The following is a 16,302-nucleotide window of genomic DNA, read 5'->3' on the forward strand; positions in this document are numbered from 1 at the left end:
AACAGCTTTACAAAGTGTTCCTGAGCCCATGCAGTAATCTCTTTTATACAATCATGTATTCACAAAGTGGTGAACCTCGCTCCATCCTCGCTTGTGAACAATTGAGCCTTTCCAGGAGGCCCCATTCATACCCAATCATGATACTATCACCTGTTACCAATCAACCTGTTTACCTGTGGAATGCTCCAAACAGGTGTTTTTGGAGCTTTTGTTGCTCTTGTCCCAACTTGTTTGAAATGTGTTGCTGCATCAAATTCAGATAAAGCAGATATTTACAAAAATCAATGAAGCGGATGATTATTCATGTTTTACACAGTGTCCCAACTGTTTTCATGAAATCGTGGTTGTATCATCAGGAGTTTTTATGTTTACATGTCTTTGTACTATCTGCTCTCCTAATAAAAAGATTTGATGATTTGATAAGGTGGCTTCTCGACTTCCTTTCACCCGATTGCCTCCTCTAGCTCTACACGTTGTAAATGATCTGTAATATTCAAAGTCATCTGTCACTGTTAGGCCACAAGGTTTCTCCAGAGTTTGGTTTGGGAGATGGAGGGCATCCATCAACAGCTCACTCTGCCCTTTGAAAGCATGTAGCACGTCTCCAGCGCGGTAAAAGACTGGATATTAGGAACGGATGACTGGCCACGGGGACAATGCGAGCTCTGTTGGGCAGCGCGGTGGCGAGAGGGAGGGGAAACTGAGCGGAAATGGACATGGAGATCAGACCAGAACATAGTGGGACAAGGTAACAAGGTAAACTGATCCAGGCTGCAATTCCTCTGGAAACTGAATCAATGAGGGTTCTGTTCATATGGAAATCGAGTTATGGTGAATCTATAGCACAATAGAATCAGCTGTAAATATGTAGTTGTTTTCCAGTAAACTTACATTTACATCATGCAACATACAGATATTCTGAGTAAGTTCCATGTTTCGACAGACTTGGTGAGCCGGTACGTCCTGGAGGGGAAGAACTAAAAGTCTTGACCCTGCAGCAAGACCATGTGTCCAACTTTGACCTCTTCCCATTCAGCACGGTCCCCAGGGTTGTCAGGTCAGGTGACTGGTTTGACCCTTCATGGAGCTAGGAAATCCTGCACCACCGTGCTGTATTCATGGGTCAGCACTCGAGGACAGACCTGTTTCTCCTTTCACCTGCCTGAGCGCAGATGCAGTTTGACAGCCGAATTTAAGCGCCGAACAAACTCGGCAAACAGCTTTGACCACATTACGTGACCCCTCACATCTACTGTTCAACTTGACTGGCTCAAAGGTTCTGATCGGGCCAAGGTCAAAACGCTCTTTTTAACTGTAACATTTTCTGAGATGCTGCCTGTTTCATCTGTAAAGGGCCCTAGAGATGAGATTGTGTTGCACTGACAGTGTAACCCCATCGGAAACGCTGTGTTCACTGTAAGTGGTGAAACAGGAATGACTCTCGACTCTGATTGCGTCCCTACATAAACACAATGTGAACATCAAATGCGCTGAAACTGCCGGCGTATTGATATTTAGCAGTGAACAGTTCTGGACGTCACTTTGTGTCCAGCTGTAATCTCAGCTTCAAGACTTTATTGCAGCTTCAAGAGTCGGGGCTTTTCTTAAAAAGCTAATTTTCTCACTGAAACCTGGTGTCCAGCCCTGCAGTTTTATTTGTCCTGGTTTTTGAGACATCCAGCTCTCAGATTTTTGCCTTCACCTCAGTACAGTGGAGGTGAACATAATGTTTTCACAGCATTGACAAAAGCAGCACATTTAAACCAGGCTAAAAGTCTGCAGCCACGCTAGTCGCTGTGCTGTATTTCACACACATTGGTGCTTTGAGCTAAATGCTAATGTCGGCACGCTCACATGCTCACAATGACAATGCCAACGTGCTGATGTTTAGCAGGTGTTCTCTCCAAATTAGCTGAGAAGATTAGCATGCTAGCAGTTGCGATCAGCACAATGAGGCTGATGGGAATGACATTTGTTTTGCAGGTATTTTGGCCATAAAACAAAGCAGTGGACTGGCATGGCAATCCAGGGGGTAGGGTACATTGTTTGTGCACCATCCATCCAAAAGTTACTAAAATATCTCAACCTGAGCCAAAGTGGTGGACCACGTTACCATCCATACAGCCATGCAGCTATGCCTAAAAAGTCAACAGCTACGACCTTTCCAGAAACAGTGTCACAGGTTACCCTGGATAATCCAAAGACCCCTGCTGTCAACAGTTTTCACTCTGACTACTTTATAAAGAAACTGTTGACATTCTCCTCAACTTTGAGACCAAACATGAGTGACCCCAAACTTCTCCTTTTTCTTTTTCCTGCAGAGTGCTTTGCAGTTTTGACCATTCAGGCTTCTTTACGTGTTTCAGATTAAACACACTGAGAAGGGAAAATAACCCCCTAATGCTCACAACTCATGGATGTGCAACCTGCAGCAGGGGCTCACCAGCAGACGTGGCTTCATGAAGGGGTCGCAAGCAGAACAGGTTGGGAACTGCTGGCACACGGCATAGTCACAGCTGTATAAACTGCTGTGAACATGTAAATAACTGAATTACACCTGAAAAAGCAAATTGCAGATATTTCCCCAAGACCTTTCCCGGCCGCAGTATTCATATAAAGCTGATGTACCAGAAGGTTAAGAGTGCTTATGAGGAAAAGAAATGCGCTGATGTAAAGTGAAAAATCTTTTAATGCATTTTACAGCAGGATAAAGTGCAATTGTGGTGAAAACATAACTACAAGCTACATTTCGCAGGCTTTTATACGACTACTACAATGTGACGATGAAAGGAGACAGGCTGTCCCTCTAATGCCCACCAACCTCTATTCTGTGACCACTACTTTAGTGAACAGCATCAAAGCTTTCAGCGCGTGAAAGCAGGGGGATTCATAAGAGATTAAATGTTTTTCCACCTCTTGCAGATGTTCAAAATTAAGTAGCGTACTCAAAAGTATCATCAAGACCCTATCAAAGGTTTAGTTATTAATACACTTCAGCGCGCAACAAAAAAAAGAAAGAATCATTCAATTGTGCGCTCACAAAAAAATAAATAAATGGGCACATGGGTAACGACAGGCAGGGGGCTGCAGAAATTAGCCAGTTTTGAAACAACTCTCAAAAGCAGCACACTTGTAAAAACCCACAGCACAACAAAAGACACACGGGAGTGAATGAAATGAAGCTTCCTTGCCAATTACTGCTGCGAACGTGGCCGCGGTGGGGCTTTTTGTGCTCCACACAAGCAGTCTTTTCTCCCCTTGTCCCCGGCTATTGAGAGGGATACATTAGCCGGGCGGGATGGATGGAGTGGAGAGGAGCAGAGCCGAGCGTTGGCAGTCGCACAGCTCACTTCACGCCTGGTGTTACAGACCTCTCTTATGACTTCACTCACTGTGCTCGCGCAGAATGTGATTTTCACAATGTCATTTTTGCCTCACCTCGCCGAGACTTGGACAAAAATCCAGACGTGCAGAATAGCTCGCATTTTATCTCCGGGTGAATTTGGCGAGGTGATGTTCGTGTGCGGTTTTAATTTCTCATTGTGCTGATTTATAATCTATTTTGTTGACTATGTGCTACAGCTAAAACAAACTTAAGTCTGTGATCAGGATAATTCCCACCCTCTCACTAGGCTTGGCTTTGGTCGAAAGGCCTCTGGAAGCTAAAACCTGGAATTTGATTGAAAAGTTGAGGAATTTAGATAATTCACTGTTGTTTTGACTTCATTTCGGTGACTATATTTCAACTTGTAGTCTGCTTCACAATGAAACATGATCATTTATACCACTAAAACTACAATTAGGTGCAGCCTAGACATACTTTGACCTGCAGATGCTTGCTGGGCTGCTAACACTATGCAATGCTTTGTTGTATTTTCTCCTCCACATGCCTCTGGACCACCTCAGTGGATGCTCAGCTCTTTATGCAGCCTCTGCAGGGTCGCAGTGTGGGTAAATGTGCTGCCTGTGACGACTATCAGCAAGGTTAATGCTGCGGATAACAGCATCCATCATTCAGTTTCATTAGCGCTGCCCTCTGACCTGTTCCACATAATGTTGTCAAATGTGTCAGGCGCCAGATTATTGGGAGGTATGATGATCAATAGAGAAATGAGAGGGAGCTGTGAGCGGCGCTGCTGGCACGGCTGCGGAATAAACCTCCATCCAGCATTCTGCCGCCTGTCACAAACCTGAAAAACAAATGGACTAGCCCGAGGCAAGAGCCATCAATAATAATATAACGTGTGGACGATGATGAGTTAGAGCCGGACTTCTCGTTCTACGCCACAGAAGCATCACAAGATGAACGCATTGATCCCTGAATTCACATTAGTTTGCTTAATCTGCATTTGAGCCAATGGCACGGCACACCGTTTCACTTCACTGAATTCAGAAAAGTTAATTATGTCCAATAATCAAAAGCTGTTTATGAGAGCACATCTTTTTTTTTATGTGCCATTGATTTGACTCCGTAATGCACTGCAGTCTCTGATCACTCAGACAGAATGCACTTAGGTAATGACAAATGTATTTTATATTCAATAGCATGGATTTTTTTTCCCTGCTTAGCCACAGGTTGGAAGTTAAACACACAGGCGTTTTGCCATCCATAATAAATATAGACTAATATTAACATTGAACATTCCCTTTCAATTTCCTCATTGAGCTCTAGTTCTGGGAGAGTGTATTACCTGGAAATTTGTGTTATTTCACCTTGATTTTGACCTGAAATGTCTTTTATAAAAAAACAAGATCAGGCAAGCTAGCTCTTTTTACCTTAAAAACACATTATTCTGTTTTTTCCACTGTGCTTTAATGCATTAATGCATTCATCTAGTCAATATTTATTTTATTAATGCTTAATTTTGCTCAAATGAATGCATTTTCATGTCTTTTTGTAAAGCAATTTGTATATCTGGGAAGTGTTTTACACATAAAGTTATTCACTGAAGAGGCATTCGCTGTCCTCCTTTACTGTTGCACCCAATAACTTAAAAAGATGCATTCACTGCACAGCCTACATATTTACTATAGTTCTCAAACAATACTGCGGTCAAGCTACAGAAACGTCTGTGGACTTTAACGTAAACTATCTAATATTACCCAACGCGGAGAAAGCTAATAGCAGAAAACTGCTCCGAGCTGCCTGATTTCAGCGGCGGTGTCACTTAAGACCCATGAGATCCCCACGGTCCACGACTGCTGCTACAATAGCGCTGGTGTAAGTGTTCCTGTGTGCTGAAAACTGCCATGAGATCAGTCCTGACCTAAATGTCACAGGGCAAAGCAGACAAGAGAATAACAAAATAACAGCAAAACAGAGACTGACTTTTTTTTATGCTATGACGCAGAAATGTGAGAAACAAAAATGGATTGACGATAGAACGGAAATGGCCAATATTGATCTGTGATGTGGAGACGGGGGCCGAGGGAGACTCGGCTCTGCCAGTTCAGACCCTTGTGCTAACAGTCTTATCACTAAAGGTGGAGCTGTGGAGTGCACGGTATGCACAAGTTTATCTGTGTTTTTTCAGTGTGACATAGACGCTTAATTATCTGATAATAACTGGCTTAAAATGGTATTCTTCAGGGGATTTTGCCAACACCATGTAATAAAGCAGGCCAAATGGATACAAGGAGTCAGTTACATCTCGCCCTGCAGTCACTCAGAGGCACGCAGGGAACTTGAGCCTCAAAGATGTTGTGCATTAGTTCTGCTAAGCTAACCGTGAATGCTAATTGCAGGAAGGACAAACTGTAACCCTTGCCCTGTGGCCATGAACCCATTAAACAGCACAGAGGGCTTCATAGACGCGGAGAGCGTACAAAGAGGCTGGCCTGAAAGGGCCTGCAATCTGATTTGGGTTTAAACGGGGATAACAAGTTTTCCAAAGTCCCCCCCGGGAACCGCCCTCGCCGTATTTCTCGACAGTAAAAAGAAAACTGCCTGTCACTCCAAAGCTGACCGCAAATCATCTACACAATGCAACAGGTTCTACGTTTTCAAGTGGAATATGCTGTGAGATCCGCAGGACAGTTCTCACAGAGCTTGACAGGTGGCTCTCCGTAACATCAGTTCTGTTTAAGCGCTTGTGGTTTCAGCCCTGGAGGAGATGGACAAACCAACCGTGGTACAATATGACACCCTATACATGGGAGAGGTGTCCTTCATCAGCAGGAGCCACCAAGCATTGTCCCTCTGTTCTGCAGGCAACACCCAAAACACTTAATCAGAACAAAACCTACATGAATCTATCAGCAAAACTACAAAGAATCACATGTTTAAGGCTGCGCTGTTTCCTTTTAAACAAGAGGCACCTTTTCTGTGTTTATTCACCTTTAATCTCCGGTGCCTCCTGGCCATACATTTCAAACATGACCCCAACGCACTGACTGCCTCCACCTTCTTTATACATACATTCATCAGTTTGACAGGTGGCATGAATGCTGATTTTTTTTTTTTTTTGCACTGATTTACCTTTTTTGAAGTGAATGTTTCTTCTGACCGTCATTTCATGGAAGGGAAATGTGGATCTAAGTTTGGAATAACGTCGAACAAATACATCTCTAGAAACGGTGAGAGTCGGCCATGCTGCCATAGCAGCTCTCCGAGGCCGACGATCTAAATGCTAAGGAGCTTAAATCTTAAAATTAGCATGCTTGCTCATGATGGCGCGACATGGAGTCGAGTCAAAACCTCTAATCTAAATTCAGCAAAATCCTTCATTCACAGTCTGAAATAACAGTGATAAATTCAACCTGGTTTCATAGTTTTTCAGGCCTGATTCTACAACACCAGTGCTGCACATTTTTCAACCAAATGATTAATCTGTGGCGCAAAGCCTAGGAGCCAAAGCGTAACCCCGAGCCCAAAATCCATGACCCTCCTGTCACGGCCAGAGATGTTTGATTTACTATAACCCAGCTCCCAGGTGAGCGTCCCCTTCACTAGTCAGCCCCATGCTGCCCGCCTGGCCGGCCTGTAAAGAGATGGATGGCAGCGAGTGTGAAACCTAGCAGTGGGTTACATAGCCTTGAGCTTTACCGTCTAATTAGCCTCTAATGTAACTACAATGCACTGGAGGAGATGCTGTCTTGCCCACCAAAGCTCTTTAAAAGCCTCCCCGGGGCAGGGGCAGCTCTGAGTGAGGTGTCGTGGCAGGCCGCAGCCACGTCCAAGTCGAGAGCTCAGGTTTCGTCCCCCAGCTGGGGTGTTCTGGCAACAGGGCGGCAGGTCTGTGCAGGACAGGACCAGGATCTTCGTTCTGGCCCAGTCTGACGGCTGTGTGTGCGTTAGGTGTGGATGCAACAGCGTCAAATGAAATGCTGTGTTAAAGTACGAGGCAAACACCATCATCTGGCTAAAGCTATGTTATGTTATACGTCATGCTTACAGATCCGTGATAATCATTAACAAGGTGAGCTTTGGATTGCCTTGTTGAGAAAAATAAATAAATTTTTAAACAAATGATTATGCATTATTAATGATTTACTATCATTTAAACCTGTAGACTTAATGGCTTATTACAAAGTGAGTAAGTTCAATTAACAAGTTGGTTGTTTGGAAATAGGTTGGAATTGTCCTTTTACACGTTAAACAAACCTAATACAATGTGATAATTAGCGAGCTGCTGGTCGGACAGTGCCATGCTAGCAGTTAGCCCCTGTTTTCAGTCTTTATGCTAAGCTAACCAGCGTCTGACTGCAGGTTCTCTACCTCGAGAAACTGTCTCTCGGCAGAACGAAAGCGAATGACACATAAGATATAAACGTAAGCATGTTTCCCAAAATGTCGAGCTGTCCTTTCACTGCTGGGTTTCTGTGTAGATGCTCTGCAGTGGTTTTCCAGAAGGTGAGAGGCTGCTCTGCCCACTGACGGGGTCTGCCTGTTAGATTTAAAAGCTGGCTAAAAAGACAAAGCAAGGTTTGCTGTAGGAAGACTTATACCAGTCATACGGATGTTCACCTGGTGAGCTTAAAAATGTCCTGAGTGACTTATTACTGGCCTACATAGCATTTATAAAGGATATATACTAAACAAGAGTAAAGCAATTAGTTACAACAAAAAACACTTATTTCCATCCTTTAAAAATGTTTCCTGAAATATGCTTTATAAGAAACAAGCACCCACAAATCTTAACTCCTTCAGGCATGTTCCTGTGGTTGGCACACTGCATGAGACAGCTTTACAGCCTTAAAACACACACACACGCACACACACTTACAGAGACAAGATCATTATCAGAAAGAGCTGCTGAACTGCTGCCATCAATGTAAATCAGTTTTTCAATACTACCATCAAGGAAGCATGTCCCAGCATGGTTAGAAAGCCTTGCAATGAAACAATGCGTTTTTGCTGTGTAAACAAAGGCAGAGTTATAAAGTGAAATAATGCTGCTGCATGCTTATTAAAAAAAGACTGACTGCCTTCATCATAATTACACTAAAGCATGAATTTCCTTTGCGCGGTGTCACTGTGCCTTCGCCTCTGCTCTGCAGCATGTGGCAGCGAAACAGAAGACAAACCATAACACGGAATGCTGTCAATATTTTCCTAATGCATCATGTGACTTCCCCATTTCTGCACAGCTCGTGAAGGGTGGTATCATCAGCTTGATATAATATTAGAAACCGGTCCTGAGAGATAAGGTGTCTGGTTGAAGGTCATCTGTGCCCTCTTGAGTGAACATAAGAGCCTTTTGTGGTCGGGTTAAATGCACATGACAGGCTGTTGGAGCACAACCACCCATTTTAATTGTCATGTAACGGTTTCATGTAGAGCCAAAGTGTCTGCAACACTTCAGCGGCTGGAAACCAGAGCCCGGCCACGCAACCACAGATGTGGTTAACTGGGCCTTTGCCGAAGGAACAAGAACAAAAAGAGAGAGAGAGGGATAGCTTTGTGGTGACAGGCTTGGAGGAGGATGCTGCTAGATAATACAACAGATTTATCTGCAGCAATTTTTCAAACTACAGACCTTCATAAATCCTCAAGGTAGTGAATAAAGAGAGATTTGATTTGTAACTCTATGCAAAAAACAAAAAAACAAAAAACCCTTAACTGGCTGCTTAATTACTTTTTCCTATAAAACAGCTACCTAGCAGGGACAAGAAAACCTTAACAATTTTAATGCACACACAAAGAACTCAATTTTCCAATTTAGCGGAAGCCAAATATGACAGGAAACAAGGTAATTCGCTGTAGCCCCAACAACAACCCCCCCGCCCATTCTCCGTCTGCTTCATCATGGGTCATCAGTAATTATGTCCCAAAAATGAATGCCATTTCATATTAAGTTGCAGTCATAAGCCAACGTCAAAGATGGACTCATTATCGACAATCATGGGAATTAGTTACATCATTTAACCAATCCCAACTAATCATTTCCAGGATACCGCAGAAGCAGATAGAGCCATTAGAAAAAATTGGAGCTCTTAAATAGAATAATTGACATCTATATCTTCTCTGCTGCTTTGGCTGAAGGGCTTCAGAAATTGCATTAGCTGCAATTGAAAATCTGAACTGAGGGAAAAAGACACCACTTAGACTTTTGCAGGCCACTGCTCCGTGTTTGCTATTCCCATTCATATGATGCTGAATGCTGCATTAGTAAGGTCTGCGCTGCATCTGACTCTGTCACCAGTGTAACAACTTGCAAAACAGCAGATAAATTTGGTGATAATGATGGAAAAAGTATTAGACTTCTGGAACATCTCTGCTATCATCCTTTACCTCCCATAAGTTGAATGCATTGAACTTTTGTGGTAAAATGTTCTTCTGTATGTATTTCTGGCTGAAGGAGTTAAGAACAATCCCACCATGCAGTAAGATCATAAAAAATGGCTGGCACTCAGATCTGCGGTGTGCATCTGCCCTGGTGAACCTGAATTAACCAGCCAGGGCACGCAACTGATAATGCACCGCTGGAAATAAAAAATCTAGACATGAGCCTCATGATCACTTTTTTTTTAGTAAAATAAACTAAAACCAGCCTGCCAGACGCTGCCAGCTCACCCAATTTGGTGGTTTTCCACAAACAATAAAGGATCTGGTTTAGGCCGCAGACCTCTGATGTCTATCAGCACAGGTCACTGTCTGGGGGCAAGTGGAGCCCTTGGCAAGACGAGTGCATCATCGCTTTCCCTCAACACATAATCAAGAGAACAGCCACTGACACATTCCTAGCGTTTCTCGGGTTCTCTTTCGCAGGTACTTGTATTTTACATAAATATGCTTAATCACACTACAACTGTCAAGCTCAAATCAGACGCAGTGTCATTTTAAATGCAAGTGCATCTTAAGAGTGAACAAAAAAGATCCTAAAATCCAAAAAGGTTTATATAAACCACTTTTATTCAAGAAGAATAGTTGAACACAAATATGAAACAGACATGGAAGAATGAATTTAAACAATTTAACATGAACCAGAAAAGAGAATAGATGTTTTCAGACATGACATACAAGAAAGAATCTGGAATAGAAAAAGAAATTATAGGGAAAAATATATTTCTGTACACTGGATGCAGATAACCAAAAACCTGATAAAGGTATGCAGAGGGAAACCATTCCAAGGTGGCCTTAGGTTGATCTGTAAACCAAAAAACAGTAGAAAATAGATTCAATCAACTCAAGAGCAATTACTGAACCAGTGGAGACAAGTCATATCCCATTTCACTTTTTTTCTGCTCCTAATATGTCTTGTAGCATGTAAAAATATCCCATGGACACATCAGCAAGGTTAAAAACTTTTTTTTTCATTGGGTCTTTCAAAACTGGATCAATAAGGAGAATCAGAATCATTAAAATTCAAATGATACCCAATCCCAGTCCACACAGAGCATTCCTGGAAACAATCAACCCCCAAAATTTACTATATCCAGACCCAGGCTTTCAAACAGGTTAGGGGTGTAAAAAAAAAAAAAAAAAAAAAAAAAGAAAAGAAAAGAAAGAAAGAAAGGTAAGAACAATGCAAGGATAGAGAGTGTGGGTATAACTACCAACTCCGACACACTAGAGTTCTTATGAACCAATGTTACATTGACTGAAATACAGAAAACATCAAAATCATTAGCTGCAGCTGTACCTGATAAATTGTCCTTTTAAATGCTTGTTTCATCACACTGAGCCTAAACTACATATGTACTACTGGACTTTAGAGAATAAGCTAAACCTGCAGTGACCAGAAAAGAACAAACACAATTCAAACTGAACTCAGTTGTCTTCTATTAAAACACCCTGTTAGTACTTTGCTCAACCTCACGGATAAACATGGAGAAGCTAAGTATGACAAACACATTCCAATATAACACAAGTTAATGCAGCAACCACAAACAGCCTAAAAAATGACCACCTGACTGCCTTAGTGTCAAAAAAATGCATGCTTCCAGTTCCACTAAGGTAGTATTTATCACAGGGCTATAGTGTTGGATTGCTTTACAATGTACAGCAGGTTTCTATTTGTCTGGTCACTGAGTGTATATTTATGACAGCACAGACACACAAACTGGGGGAGGATTTTAATCGATCCATCTTTCAACTGTCGGATATTGAAAAGTGGACGGACAGAGATATAGATCAGCATATGCTGCAGCTGGACGTGTTCCTTGTAAATGCAGCTGCTCACGGATTCAGTGAGTGGCAAACCGTCAAATACTGAGGACACAAGAGGTGAGGGAGACTCACTTGGGCTTGGTCTCAGCGTCTGTGACTTGGCGGATGAAGATGGCGTCCTCTGGGTGGCTTATGTCTCCCTTCTCGTACATGTAGGAGGAGGCAATTGCAAGTAGGGTGCCATCATTATTGAAGGCCAGTGAGGCGATGCTGGTCGGGTACCTGTGGAACTGACACAGGCGCTTCTTGTTGAACGGGTCCCAGATGTTCACGAAGCCGTCTGAGCCACCTGGTAAAAGGAGAGGCTCAAGGTCAACCATCAAAAGATTTGGGCCATGTTACTACTACAATATGGATCTATAATAAGTGTGTGCTCCTTATGCAACCTTGGCATCTCAATGCTAAAGGTCACAGGAAAATCCACGAGGTTTATAAAACCAAACTGCCCCATTAGAGAAACAAATTAAATGTAGGAAAAAACAAATGCTTCTGCCAAGTAATAACTAGCTAATCATACCTGTGGCAAAGGTGTTATGAACACTGTGAAATGAGATGGCATTGACAGGGTAAACATGCTCAATTCCATCCTCCTTCAGCCTGTGGCACTTGAAAGCGTATTTCTTCTTCTGAAACTCCTGGCTTGGGTCCAGGTACTCCACAGCTACACGTCCCTCGATTGAACTCAAGACATAGCCCTGGAGCAAAGACAGAAAATCTGAAGTTACCATCCAACCTCCTCACATGAACACAGTAATCTGCATCTGTAACACAATGCGTTATGAGGAGTAAATTATCTGACAAGTTTGAACTGTTGTCTGCATCTTTCACCAGAACTGTATGCACTTCTGATTTAAAAAAAAAAGAATAATAAATTCCAATTCAAAGTATACCTGTTTGTTGGGGAAGGCTCTAATGCAGCGAGTCTGATACTTGAGACTGGACTCTCTTCTTTGCTGTACGTAGCCCATGTTCCTCAAATCCCATACCAGGACACGTCTTCCTGCCGTGCCAACGATCAGCCTATCTCCAGCCACAGACAGGGTATACACCTTTCACAAAGACGACAAGTACGAAGCAAGAGTGAGACACAACAGCATCAATGCCAAAAGTCTTGATTCCTGTGCAAACACGTGTAACAATGAATGAGTAACAATGAAATAGGACATATAATACATTTAGAGTGCATCGTTAAGGGCCACCACTTTGTGCACCAGTGGCAAGCGTTTCTGAAAATGCCATAATATAAGCAAAAAAGTATTTTTTCAGCGCATAACATCCTGCTGGTTCATACTTTTGAATCATTATTCTGCATGTAATGTCCTTCCCAAACATCATATTTCTTTGAGAAATACATCAAATAAGCAAGGCAGAAAGGTCTAAAAATCCCATGCCACTGGGACCCATGTCCTCTTTCTCTAACATCTAATTTAGGTTTACAAATTAAACCTGGGATGACAACATGATATCACAGTGAAACTTAATGGGCTGTAAGTAGTTTAGATTCAGAGTAGTTACAAGACAGTCACTCATTCATAAAATCTTGCACACATTTACAGCATTTTTATACTATACTATACTCTGTATTTTTTGCTCTACCTTTTCAGGTTGAGAAAAGGTGCCAGCATTGCAGGGTGTCCTTGGGTCCCACAACCGAACTGATCTGTCCCAGCTCCCTGTTACCATGACATTAACCTCTGGGCAGTATTCCACACAACGAATGGGGGCATCATGTGTTCCAACAATTGTATCTGTTGAAGAATAATATCAATAATAAGTATTAATACAGACATACAGCAAATTAAGGTCATAGTGATGAAGATCTGCGACAGGTTTGGGTGATACTGCCAGAAACCTTTTATTAGTACTTAGCAGGTTTATGACATACCTTGGTCTGTGTTCAAATCATGAGTTTTTAATTGTGCATCTAACCCTCCACTCCAAGAATGTGTTGGGTCCTGCAAGTAAAAGGGGAAGGTTATCTGTGTGTACCAGACTTCTGTGCTTTTACATGGCTATGAGGAACCTTAACAAATACATAGAAATCTGTGACTTACATAAAATGCACAGTCAAGAACTGGAGCTGTGTGTTGGTACTTCATCCGCATGGTGTTGCTTGAAACATCATAGAGACGGACAGTGCAGTCCCAGGAAGAGACCAGCAGGAACTGGGTTGTGCTGGGGCTGAACTTGACAGCAGAGATGCCATCCTCTGGTCCCTGGTTTAGCTTGTACTCATTTGAGCCTGTCATCTGCCAAAAAGAAGCTTACCATTAAATCTGAAATTCAGACTAAGTGACACCCCAGGGTAACTTTCATACAGACAGACCTAACTGATGCATAACTGACATATTTCAATATAGCAATACCTGAACACAAGACAATACACACAGGGGTGGACATAAGAACATAAACACCTTTAAGTATTGTGCAATCTCGTTTTAAAACACCACAAACTAGCGCTTATAGCTCCATAGAGCTTTATCAACACCTCTCTTATATGGCTAAACAAAAAGTTATTCACATAATATGCTTCAGGAAAGTAATAATTATGTACCACACATACGTTCAACCCCTGTATATTATTAGTGTAATTTTATCCAAAACCAGGGGAGCTGAAACTAAACCACAGCTGCCACTGCCAAAACAAACTGGTGTCTAGAAAGTTCAGGACTCTTGACTACTACATATACAAGTGAACATTCAGTGAAACCAAATAAAACCATGGCATACAGATTTGTGATTATAAAGGTTTGCTTTGAGCTAAAACAAACACAAGCCAGCCGTTTTGTACCATAATAGCAGGTGGCTCCTAGTAGCTGTTATGAATTATTTTACAAAACCTTGCACTACAGCACAAGCTAAATCACTCAACTAAGTCAAACCATTCATTTCTTTTTCGTAAATCAATGAAAGATATACGTTAGTTATAAAACATGCCCGTTACATAGTCTTGACTGTCTGAGAAACATCTCTCAAAACTAGATTTTCCAAGGTTTACACTGGGAGAAGGCTACTGTCATAGTAGTGGATCAATCGCTCTCCTGCTCGTTGCTAGCCTACCGCTAACTTAATGATTTTGTGGATGCAGCTAACTACCCCCACCGAGTTACTTACTAATATTCAAGATCAACAACATACTTTTCTGTTGCGAACGCTGGTGGAACAATACGTCTATTATGTGAGTTTTCGCCCGCTTTGTTCTTATGTCAAACTATAAACATGACTTCCGTTACATCCAGCAATTACACCAAGCCCACTTGTGCTACAACCGGTGTTTGCTAGCACTAGCATGTAACGGTAAAGTAGGCTACAAGCCCTGGTGTTAGCCGTTTCACTGTACTTACCGTTTCACTTTGGTGTCGTTCAGATGCGACTGGTCCTTTTCTTTAAGGAGATTATTATGCCTTGGTTAACAATAAAATATAAAACATATAACGCGGGGAATGCTACAAGGCAATGTGGCTGCGTTAAGATAACTGCCTTGCCAGCGCTGCCGAAACTCCAGCGGATGCTGATTGGTTGAAACGAATGTTCAAATTCCCGCCTGCGATATGATTGGTCGATGTAATCTCAACGTGAATTTCCGTTGTTTTCGTACAGATCATATGACATGGGACTGCGCTCTCCCTCGCTCCCTCTTGGTCTCTCACTGGATCTGACTGCCAGTAATTATGTGTCTTTCATTTAAAATAGACACAATACAAATTTCATATACACTATATCGCACTATAGTAAAAACAGCAAATAAGACTACAGTGGGATTAGGGTTTAGCATATGCCAGCTATAAACGAGGACAAGTCTGCAATTACAGTTTACAAAGCTATTTTTCGACAGGTCGACTGGCTGTCAGTGATGTCACTCATTCATAAGATGAGGATGATGATATTGTATCATACAATACAAATCATCTGTATATAGCCGTCCATCATCATCATCATCATCGTCATCATCATCAATATCATTCTTTCTTTCTTTCTTTCTTTTTGGTAGTTTTTGTCTACAGAACAAATAACAGTCATCTATTAGCCAACAGGTCGTTGTTTCAGCCCCCTTCTCATATACAGAATAGAAAAGAAAAACAACTCATCCTTCTAAATATATTATTATCATATCGTTAAAATGTGTGAAAAAAATAACCACTGATTTATAGACAATTTAATCCGTTAAATTTGTTTTGTAATTGTAGCCAGTCTACCCTTTGCAAATGAGACATCCTATTTTTATCTGCATAGCCTATAATCAGTTATTTAAGAAGCACAAACAATAGCTTTATAGCAAGTGATCGAGCTGTGTAGTGGTCAAAATAGAGTATTCCAGAATAACTTCCAGGATATGGGTCATCAAACGCTGTTTAAAATTAGGCTCCCATCGCTCAAAATTTCTCAAGTCATCAGGTTAAAAACGATGGCCATCATCAATTAACTGTTAAAATGATCCAGTTTTAGTATTTTATTTTGGAAGGGACCGTGTTCTCTGCAGACCCCCATTGTGCCTTAATGCCTCTTTATAATTATACATATTATTAATCTATTTTAATCTTCACGTCATGATTGAACTGAATGATTCGTTTCCCATGTAAACCTGCATCATAATTATATTAGGATAGATACATTTATTTTTGAAACGAAATCTTTACTGAGTGTAAGACCATATAATATACAGAATTTCAATAACAATATGAGAGAAAAAA

General features: G+C 41.7%; 1 protein-coding gene across 2 annotated transcripts; it reads right to left on the reverse strand.

Annotated features, from left to right (window-relative positions):
- Positions 1-10,326: 10,326 nt before the first annotated feature.
- Positions 10,327-15,098, reverse strand: bub3 (BUB3 mitotic checkpoint protein). Of its 2 annotated transcripts, XM_041962960.1 has the most exons (8): positions 14,956-15,098; positions 13,666-13,860; positions 13,497-13,566; positions 13,208-13,359; positions 12,502-12,660; positions 12,129-12,306; positions 11,684-11,900; positions 10,327-10,589 (listed from the first exon to the last, which is right to left on the reverse strand). In XM_041962960.1, exons 2-8 carry the CDS (start codon positions 13,858-13,860, stop codon positions 10,580-10,582), a joined length of 981 nt encoding a protein of 326 aa, XP_041818894.1. In that variant the 5' UTR covers positions 14,956-15,098; the 3' UTR covers positions 10,327-10,579. The 2 variants fall into 2 exon arrangements, with proteins under 2 accessions (XP_041818894.1, XP_041818895.1); XM_041962961.1 differs by lacking the exon at positions 10,327-10,589 and having other exon boundaries at positions 10,957-11,900.
- Positions 15,099-16,302: the final 1,204 nt, after the last annotated feature.

Source organism: Chelmon rostratus, chromosome 21 (genome assembly GCF_017976325.1).
Source record: "Chelmon rostratus isolate fCheRos1 chromosome 21, fCheRos1.pri, whole genome shotgun sequence".
Lineage (NCBI taxonomy): Eukaryota > Metazoa > Chordata > Actinopteri > Chaetodontiformes > Chaetodontidae > Chelmon > Chelmon rostratus.

What these genes read in the sequence shown, in the direction of transcription:
- bub3 (XM_041962960.1), bottom strand. Translation starts at nt 13,860, where the DNA reads ATGACAGGCTCAAATGAGTACAAGCTAAACCAGGGACCAGAGGATGGC. An exon ending in CCTTTTCTCAACCTGAAAAG is followed by an intron (nt 12,661 to 13,207) that starts GTAGAGCAAAAA and finishes TCTTTGTGAAAG; the next exon opens with GTGTATACCCTGTCTGTGGC. An exon ending in TCATAACACCTTTGCCACAG is followed by an intron (nt 11,901 to 12,128) that starts GTATGATTAGCT and finishes TCCTTTTACCAG; the next exon opens with GTGGCTCAGACGGCTTCGTG.